The following is a 9,637-nucleotide window of genomic DNA, read 5'->3' as shown; positions in this document are numbered from 1 at the left end:
GCATCCCTGGTCAAATCGGGGATTACCCGACCAGACCTGATTAAGAAAAAAATTTCATTAACTTTTTTATAAATTCAACGCACATGGCATTTAGTTAGATAAAATATAATCAAAATTTTAAATCATATTAATAAAGTTAAAAGAAAAAAAACACAATGTGCATTACACAAACTAGTTTTTTTATTCTCTCTTTAAAGGTCTTTTCTCGAATTATTTGCCAATAAAATTTGCGTTTCTATGTTTAATTATCATTGTCCTATCAACTTTCCGTTGTAGTCTAGTTGGTCAGGATATTCGGCTCTCACCCGAAAGACCCGGGTTCAAATTCCCGGCAACGGAATTTTTTTTTGAAACCTTTATTTATTATTATTTTTCCTTTTCAAAAATTTCATTTTCCCCATTTTCATTCTTTTTTTTTTCAAAAAATTCATTTTACCTGCCAATGCGAGGAACCCATTTGAGTTTGTATTTTCCTTACAACCCTAACATAAAATAAACAAAAATTGAAAGTATATGAACCAAAATGAATATTGAAAAGTACAGTATCTTTAACTTAAAAAGTTTATCAATTTGTAAAACAAAATAAAAATTTCATTAATTTTTTTTATAAATTCAATGCACATGCCATTTAGTTAGATAAAATATAATCAAAATTTTAAATCATAATAATAAAGTAAAAAAAAAAACACAATATGCATTACACAAACTAGTTTCTTTAAAAGTTTGTGAAACCAAAAAAATAGAACAATCCTAGATTATGAAACCAAAGAAATAGAAGAATCCTACTCCTAATTTCACTAATAATTATAAACAAATTAGAAAAATATAGTAGGTTAGAAAGTAACTTTTTAAAATTATAAATAAAATAAATTAAAAAAAAAACTATTGTAAAAAATAGCAATCATTAATTGCGATCTAGGGTTGCCAAATTGGAGCGATGTGGCAGGAGCTGGCAAGTTAGACGGAGGAATCGCATACTCCTTCCCCTTCACCTCCCTCCTTCAAATTTTTCTTCTCGAACAAAGTGTGCCGCTACCGACCATCACTATTCGCTACTGTTTCGCCACCATCATCTTTACCGTGCTATTGCCAAAGTTTTCATCGCACCGCTTGCCGTCGAAACGTTCACAACTACATTGTTGGACCCATTTCATTTCATATGAGTTGTTCAAGATCTTAAACATACAATGGGTTTGTGCTCGACAAATCCGACCCTTTTTTCAGGGAAGAAATTTCTCTCTAGAAATAAAGAAAGAACAAACAATGGAGGAAATGGAGGGCCATGAAAAAATAGAGAAGAAAAAAAAAACTTACAAAGCGAAAATCGCTTCGGCATGGCAAACAAGAGTAAATGTAAATAGCGTTCAACACGCGCCAGTTTGGCCTAACTTGCATCCATTATCCACGATTTCACTAAATTGCTTACGATTTCTATCTTAGTTTTGTATATATTTTTTTAAATTACATTATTAAAAAAAACCCAAACCTATTTAATAAATTATATTAAAAAAAATCCAAACCTATTTAATAAAATTATTTTTCCTTGATTTATTAGTCAATAAATTTTTTTTGAAATTAAATTATCCATCGACAATCGTTGTAGTCTAATTTGTCAGTATATTTGGCTCTCATCTGAACAACTTGGGTTTTCCTGAGTAAAGTTGTTGCAAGGAAGCAACTATTCATTTTTTTCCACTATGACCTTAAGGAGGCAAGAAATTTCCCAGAATAAAGTTGTTGCAAGGAAGCAACTAAATAGTTTAGGAAGATTTTGGACAAGCACCAAGGATCGTTGACTAGTAACTTTAAAGGACGAAAGTTCTTAAGGTGATAGTTTGTAACACCCTAGTGTTTAGAGTTGTGAGATCAGTCAACTTTCGAGGACGAAAGTTTTTTTTTTTTTTTAAGGTGGGTAGTTTGTAACACCCCAAATTTTTGAGTTATTTTTATCCTAAGATTTAAATTCGACATTTAGAATTTTCCCTAAGTTAGTAATTAAATTTATAGGCTTCTAAGTTGGAGTTCTAATTTTGAGTAAATTAGAATTAAATTTAATTTCGTTGGATTAAGATAAATTTAGTTTTCGGAATGAGATTTTTAATTAAATCTTATTCCAAGAGTTTGGTAATTTAATTTCTCTTTTGATTTTTATTATTGTATTTCAAACTTTAAGTTAACTTCTTAATTTATTTTTCCAAATCATTTTGGAGTGGATTTTATTTTAGAAAAATGATTAAGAAGAATCCCAGTAGGACTTAGCCTACTCTTCTTTGTTTTGTTTTAGTTGACCCATCCCTCATTCATAAAAAAATATTAAAGAAAAAGGTTTTGTTTTTAAAACAAAACAAAGCCTTAAAAGAAAAGTCATCTTCCCTCCCTCTAACCCTAGCCGGCCCCCGTGGTTTCATTCTCGCCGCCTAGCACCTCCATCCGACGGTCATTGACAAGCAGCGGCGGTACTATTTTCCAGCAACCGACGGCGGCATTCGGCGAACCAACAGTGACAGCGCACAGCGGCTCTGGCGGCGCGAGCTTCATCCTCGGGTGTTCCACAGCATCTACGGTCAGCCCAGATCCGACATCTTTCGGTAGACTCGTGGCGGGACCTACAGCTTCATCGTCTCCTTCCGGCGGTTCTCGGTAGCGCTACGATTTTCGCAGCGACGCGTCGCCTACAGCTGAAGCGGCAACCGACGACGGTACTTCTCCCACGGCGGCGTTTTTCGGTAGCAGCGGCTCGAGCAACGAAACTAGCTGCGGGATTCATGTTTTTAGTCCAGATTCGGCGACTTCCTAGCATCTCACGAGCGACCATTGACGTTCCAGCGGCGATTCAATTGACAGTAGCATTTTGAGGACGTTTTACGGTGACCCACCCATTTTCGAAGTTAGATTTGCGGTACCCAACCTCTTCGGCATCTATTCGGCACCTATCCACGCTCAAAGTTTTATTTGAGTTACCAATCAGTTTTTGGCATCGGATCAACAAGTGCAAAGCCCTTCGAACTTGGATTTGGAAGCCTGGACCTCCTCGACGTAGACCCACTCCTAACCCAAGAAATTTTAGTGTGAGTTAGTAGGTAACAACTCATCTAAACTTTGTCTCGATTCAAATTAAGTGTTTTAGATGAACTCTAACCCAAGTTTGGTTGCTTTTGATTTAGGGAATCCTTTGACAAGCTTAGTAGTGCGTTAGGACTTTTGTGTAAGTAATTCTTGTTTGGGGATGTTTGTTGTTTGAATATTTATGAATTGTTTGATGCTTTCAGTGTGTTTATTATTCATTAATATGTAAGTTGATTGTCTCTTTGTGAATATTGGCTAATGATTATGAGTAGTTTGGATGAAATCATGTTGGTTCTGGTTGTTTATCACTGATTTGCTTTGCGTGATTAGATTTGATGCTTAGTGATATTTATGAAAGTATTATGGATTATGAATGGTTTTATCGTTGTATGGTTGTGTTCGTGAATGCATACTGAATTAATGTGGGAGAAATCTGTAATGTTGTGCATGCATGTTCGACATGTCGTTCTGTATCCAATGAGTTTAGAGTTCTGCTATTTCAGAATCTGCCATGATCTGCGAAAGAAGCTCGAAGCTCAGTGTTGAAAATGGTATTTTCTACTTTCCCATCTCAATCATGACAAATGATCATCATCAATCTTAGAATCGCGAGGGCCTACGCCAAAAATTTCCTATCTTTATTCCTCCATTTTGTTCCTGTCAAGAACCTCCATGCCAATTCAAATGAAGAATCATGTTCCGGCCACCCACCGCAAAGAACACATTTGGTTTCCCCCAATAACGTGAACCCAAAAGTTCATTTTGCCACCACTTCTGATGTTGTTTCGTTGAATAAAACAATCAGTAGTTTAGTAAGAGCTGGGGATTTAGAGTCCGCCCACGAGGTGTTCGACAAAATGCCTGTTAGAACCACGGTTACTTGGAATTCTATGTTGTCGGGATACTCGAAGGTGGTTGGAAAAATGAAGGAAGCCTGTGAAGTGTTTGATCAAATTCCTCAACCAGATTCCGTGTCTTATAACATTATGTTGGCTTGTTATTTAAGAAACTATGGTGTTGGGGTTGCTTTGACTTTCTTTAACAGGATGCCTGTCAAGGATATTGCGTCTTGGAACACGATGATCACGGGATTTGCCCAGAATGGACAAGTGCGAGAGGCGTTTGAATTGTTTTCAGTGATGCCGGAGAAGAACGGCGTCTCATGGAGCGCTATGATTTCCGTGTACGTGGAGCAAGGAGATTTGGATTCAGCCGAGGAGTTGTATGAGAAAGCGTTTATAAAGAGTGTGGTTGTGGAGACTGCAATGCTTACTGGGTACATGAAGTTTGGGAAGGTGGACTTAGCTGAAAGGTTATTTCATAAGATGGGTGTGAGGAATTTGGTCACGTGGAACTCTATGATAGCAGGGTATGTCGAGAATTGTCGCGCTGAGGATGGTCTGAAGCTCTTCAAGGCAATGATTGAATCTCGGGTGAGGCCGAATGCTTCGAGTTTGAGCAGTGTCCTTCTTGGTTGTAGCAACTTGTCTGCTTTGCCTATGGGTAGGCAAGTGCATCAACTGGTTAGTAAGTCTCCTCTATCCAAAGATACAACTGCTTGTACTTCATTGATTAGCATGTATTGCAAGTGTGGAGATCTAGATAGTGCCTGGAAGTTGTTTCTTGAGATGCCGAGAAAGGACGCGATTACTTGGAATGCCATGATTTCAGGTTATGCTCAACACGGTGCTGGTCGAAAAGCACTTAATTTGTTTGACGAGATGAGAAATGGTGCAATGAAACCAGATTGGATCACGTTCGTTGCAGTCCTATTAGCCTGTAACCACGCAGGCCTCGTCGATCTCGGCGTTCAGTATTTCCAATCTATGAAGGAGTTCGGAATCGAAGCAAAACCAGACCACTACACATGTGTGATCGACCTTCTCGGTCGAGCTGGTAGGCTAGACGAAGCAGTAAGCGTGATCAACGAGATGCCATTCAAGCCTCATGCTGCAATCTTTGGAACCCTCTTGGGGGCCTGTAGAATCCACAAAAACCTGGATCTGGCGGAGTTTGCAGCCAAGAACTTGTTAGACCTCGACCCCATGAGCGCCACCGGATACGTTCAGCTTGCAAATATCTATGCAGCAACGAGCAAATGGGACCGAGTGGCTAAAGTGAGGAAGATGATGAAAGAACACAATGTAGTTAAAATACCTGGTTACAGTTGGATTGAGATCAAGAGTGTAACTCATGAGTTCAGATCGGGGGACAGAGTTCATCCAGAACTGACCTCCATTCACAGGAAACTAAATGAGTTATATGGGAAGATGAAGCTAGCAGGGTATGTTCCAGACCTTGAATTTGTGCTGCATGATGTAGAAGAAGAGCACAAAGAGAAGCTATTGCTATGGCACAGTGAGAAATTGGCAATCGCTTTCGGATTGCTAAAAATGGCGCCCGAGACTCCGATTCGGGTTTTCAAAAACTTGAGAGTCTGTGGGGATTGTCACAGAGCAATCAAGTTCATATCAGCTATAGAAAGAAGGGAGATTATTGTGAGAGACACTACACGGTTTCATCATTTTAGTAATGGATTCTGTTCTTGTGGCGATTACTGGTAAGCAATCGAGTTTTTCTGTTAGAACTTTCCATTTGTGTTTAACAGGTCATTTGAGATATTTTTTATAATTTTCACACACTTGTTACTAGGGATGGCAACGGGTCGGGGGGGGGGGGATCCCATCCTCGTCCCCGAAATTTTTGGGGTCGGGGGCAGGTTCCCCCGATAAATTTTTTTAATTTTATGGGTGTTAAAAAGTAAAAGAAAAAATGGCTAAATGTGCATTGGGCTTGGATTTTTTTTAAAGAAAATTAAAAAGTATTTATTAAAATTAATATATATTAAAATATTAAAATTAATAAAATATTAAACAGGACGGGGTAGGGGATGGGGACAGGTGGGGAGACCTTCCCTCGTCCCCGCCCCGGACTCCAATTAGGATCTCAATTTGACCCCATAAGATTTTCCGACCCGATTGGATTGAGTACTTACAGGGATCGGGTTGAGTATTAAAAATCTCAAAATAAACTAGTAGTTGCCCCTAAATAATGAATTTTAGGGATAAACTCATAAACCAAAGTAAAAAAAAATGTCATGGTAATATTGACTCAGCCAAAAGTAACACTTTTATATCTTTTTTTTTTTCTTGACAATTAAATTGAAAAATAAATTATCTACGAAATTGGAAAAAAAATAAATATGCGCTACTAAGTGACATGGGGTATTTGAGTCTCCGACTCTCCACATTAATTGGTGTCTACCCTTTATACATCACTAACAAATGTTCAATTAAACTAACATACAATGAGAAAACTGTAAATAAAAATACATCACTAACAAATGTTCAATTAAACTAAGATTGAAATACAATGCTCCAACTCCAATAATTGGTATAAAGTCGTGAGGGTTATGCCTAAAGTTGGCAATATCATAACATTGTGGAGATATTCGAGATGTTTTTAACAGTGCTATTAGCATATATCTCGAACTAAGAGACCGTGAGTTCGAATCTCCACTTGTTTGTTGTACTAAAAAAATAAAGAATATAAATAATATACATATAAATTTTGGGACGTGGGTCAACTGATGCCTCATGTCGCCCTATTTTTTGAATAAGTTTGCTAAGAAACCTATTTTAAAAACAAATTTCGTAGAAGGCATTAAAAAAAGAAAAAAGAAAAAAAGGTCTTATCGGCAAACAACGGCCAAATCTCTGAAAAAACTGCAATTTTTTAAATCTAATATTTTTGAATTAAGAAGCTCCAGTTTTAATTTTTTACTGTTGTTTGAATTATGTAATAAATCAATCTTAGAACCAAATAAAAAATTGTGCTCCACACATTAGATATATAGTTGGATTAAAATTGTTCTATAGTGGAATGATCTCATTTGCTTTTTGATTAATTATATAGTTGGCTCGCGTTCTCTTTTATGATCTCCAAAGTTGTCTTTATTAATTAAAACATATCTATTATTGTTTATTATTTTATTTATGATTAATTGGTACATCTCAGCAGTATCTCAAGCTTCTTAATGGAGTTGTCTATATTCAAACTCTATTTTAATATCTATAATTTTTGCTTTAATTTATTTTGGTCCATGTACGCACTTTCAACCTTAAAACGTCTATTTGAGTCATCATAGTGATCCTTTTAGTTTTTTAATTTAAATTTTTATTTCATTTCTTTCCGTCACATTTTTTTGCAGTTCACAAAATTTCTTAAAAAATAGCCATAAATGTTAAATGATTTTATTGCATATAAAATTTATATTAAAATTTTACAAATGAAGACCAAGTTAGTCAATTTCAGAAGTACAAATATGGAAATGGATGTCTCACCATCACTAAAATGAACAAATACTAAATAAATAAAAGCGAAAATTACAGAAATAGTATTTAAAGTTGATATTTATTACTTTGACGTGGACTTCGACCGACCCTTCGGCCTTCCTTGAAGGGAACAAATCTACATTTGATTAAGAAAGCCCAGTTTTATCCGTGGGTAGGTACACTGGGCTTCGATAGGTAAATAGAAAAGGCCGAAAATTATGGGCCCGTATTCTGGCCCCTTGAAATTGGAAGCCCATCGACAACTTTATTAATGATATACTTCTGATTTATTTTCATTTTAAAATTATTTTATACAAACGAGAAATTGTAGAGAGTAATGGAAAGAAGATTTAAGAATACTTACAAATATCTTTCAATGTTTCATATTCACAATAGATTAGAGTGTCTGGCACTAGATACTAGTATATCCCAATAGAGATCTCAAGCTTCTTATTTATCAAATGAAAGCAAGCACGAATCTTGCGTCCACTCCAATTTCATTACGATACCCAAATTCATAGAGTTGTGACGTTAACCTTTGAATGACGTGTTTTACTAGTTCATTAATTACTTAAAAGTGAGTGATACAAGAAAATGGGACAAAATTAGGGAAACTTAAGTTGGAGAAAAATGGTTATAGAGAAACAAAAGTTTTAGAGGAAAAAAAAAAGGAACTTGACACAATGATACAAGAAATGCATAAAAATGTAAGAGAGCGACAATTGGGAACACTAATATCTTCTATATTAGTATGTGTGGGATTTAATCTTGATGCGATCATATATTAATTTCAGTAAACAAATAGAAAATTTTCATAAACAACAAACAATGAATTGATGTAAATAACTGATTATAAATAACACACAGAGAGAGAGAGAGAGAGAGGAAATAGATTAAAAAGAGGATGGAGAAAAAATATTAAGGACATAAACAGACCTTCATAAGTAATCAGGAAAAATAATAATCTAAAAATAACAAATAAACAATACGTAAATACCCGAGTAACAGAGGGTCAAGAGAGAAAAATAAACGGAGGAAAACAAAAAATACGAACCTTGTATATATAAGAAAACTGTAAAGTAAAATCAAACCAAATACAATCACAATAACAAATATTCAATTAAAGGGAAAAGATGTTAAGGTACATAAACAAGCATCCATAAGGGAATAGGAAAAAGGAAAAATAAGCTAAAAATAATAAATAAACAATACATAAATAAATGGAGAAAAACTAAAAATACAAACCGAAAACTGTAAATAAAATTTTAACCAAATACAATAATAAATAAGAAATGTTCAATTTAAATAACATTGAAGCACAACTCCACTTGAATATAAGAGAGACACACGAAGACTAAGGATAAAGATAAGGATAGTTTAAAATAATGGATGCACACATTTTTATATAATAACAACATATTTTACCAAACAAAAACACACATTACAGTCGACATAACTAAAGATAAGAAAAAAATGGCATCGTGTCAATCTGGTTATCCTCCCATTATATTTTGAGGTTGACCCATTGCAATTTATAAAGAATAACAAAAATATATAGTCTGCATAAATAAAGCTAGCAACGCAATAACCAAGGCAGAGTCTACATCTACTCTCTCTTAACCCTTTTGTTAACTAATTTCTCACTACAACCTTCCACGTTCAGACTCAGTTATCAAAGGAAAGAACAAATAATATAAAAAACATACAAGTTTTAACACTCTCCACCAATCAACAACCATAAGAAAGCACGGAAAACTGTTAAGGATCCCACATTGATAAAAGAAAGGACTTAACAATGGTTTATAATAGACATGGGCTACTCCTCTCATTACCAATTGGTTTTGAGCTTGTGGGCTCTGATGCCAAGAAAGAATTCAAAATCAAAGTTTTAGCTTGTTGGACAAATCAAATGACAGTGGGCTGATATCTGTACAGGTTGGAAATTTCTTTTGAAACTAGCCTGATAGAGCTTTTGTGAATATATCTGCCACTTGTTTTGTTGAGGGTACGTATTTTGTGACTAAGTGTCCAAGACTCACCTTTTCTCTTACAAAGTGATAATCTATTTCTATATGCTTCGTTCTTGCGTGAAAAACAGGGTTCTTTGCCATATGAATTGCACTCATGTTGTCGCATAGGAGTTAAGGTGGCTTGAGCATTTTGATTCCAATGTCTCTGAAGAGAAACATAATCCAAGTGAGATCTGCTGTAGTGGCTGCCATTGCTCTATATTCAGC

At 35.4% G+C, this 9,637-nt stretch overlaps 1 protein-coding gene and 1 non-coding gene across 6 annotated transcripts; both read left to right on the top strand.

Moving 5' to 3' along the window:
• Positions 1-266: 266 nt before the first annotated feature.
• TRNAE-CUC (transfer RNA glutamic acid (anticodon CUC)) lies at positions 267-340 on the top strand. The gene has a single exon. It is a non-coding gene; the product is annotated as a tRNA-Glu (tRNA).
• A 1,985-nt stretch (positions 341-2,325) lies between these two features.
• On the top strand, positions 2,326-5,703 carry LOC111021375 (pentatricopeptide repeat-containing protein At4g16835, mitochondrial). Of its 5 annotated transcripts, none has more exons than XM_022298324.2 (3): positions 2,326-3,068; positions 3,165-3,205; positions 3,570-5,703. In XM_022298324.2, the coding sequence occupies exon 3, from the start codon at positions 3,651-3,653 to the stop codon at positions 5,628-5,630; it is 1,980 nt and encodes a 659-aa protein (XP_022154016.1). In that variant the 5' UTR covers positions 2,326-3,068; positions 3,165-3,205; positions 3,570-3,650; the 3' UTR covers positions 5,631-5,703. The 5 variants fall into 5 exon arrangements, with proteins under 5 accessions (XP_022154016.1, XP_087975139.1, XP_022154015.1 ...); XM_088119013.1 differs by having other exon boundaries at positions 2,326-3,076; XM_022298323.2 differs by having other exon boundaries at positions 2,326-3,080.
• The last annotated feature ends 3,934 nt before the right edge of the window (positions 5,704-9,637 follow it).

This window comes from Momordica charantia (genome assembly GCF_013281855.1).
Source record: "Momordica charantia cultivar OHB3-1 chromosome 10 unlocalized genomic scaffold, Mcharantia_2.0 BLBB01000010.1, whole genome shotgun sequence".
NCBI classification, from domain to species: domain Eukaryota; kingdom Viridiplantae; phylum Streptophyta; class Magnoliopsida; order Cucurbitales; family Cucurbitaceae; genus Momordica; species Momordica charantia.
The sequence above is the reverse complement of the archived record's forward strand: the minus strand, read 5'-3'. Positions and strand labels throughout refer to the sequence as shown.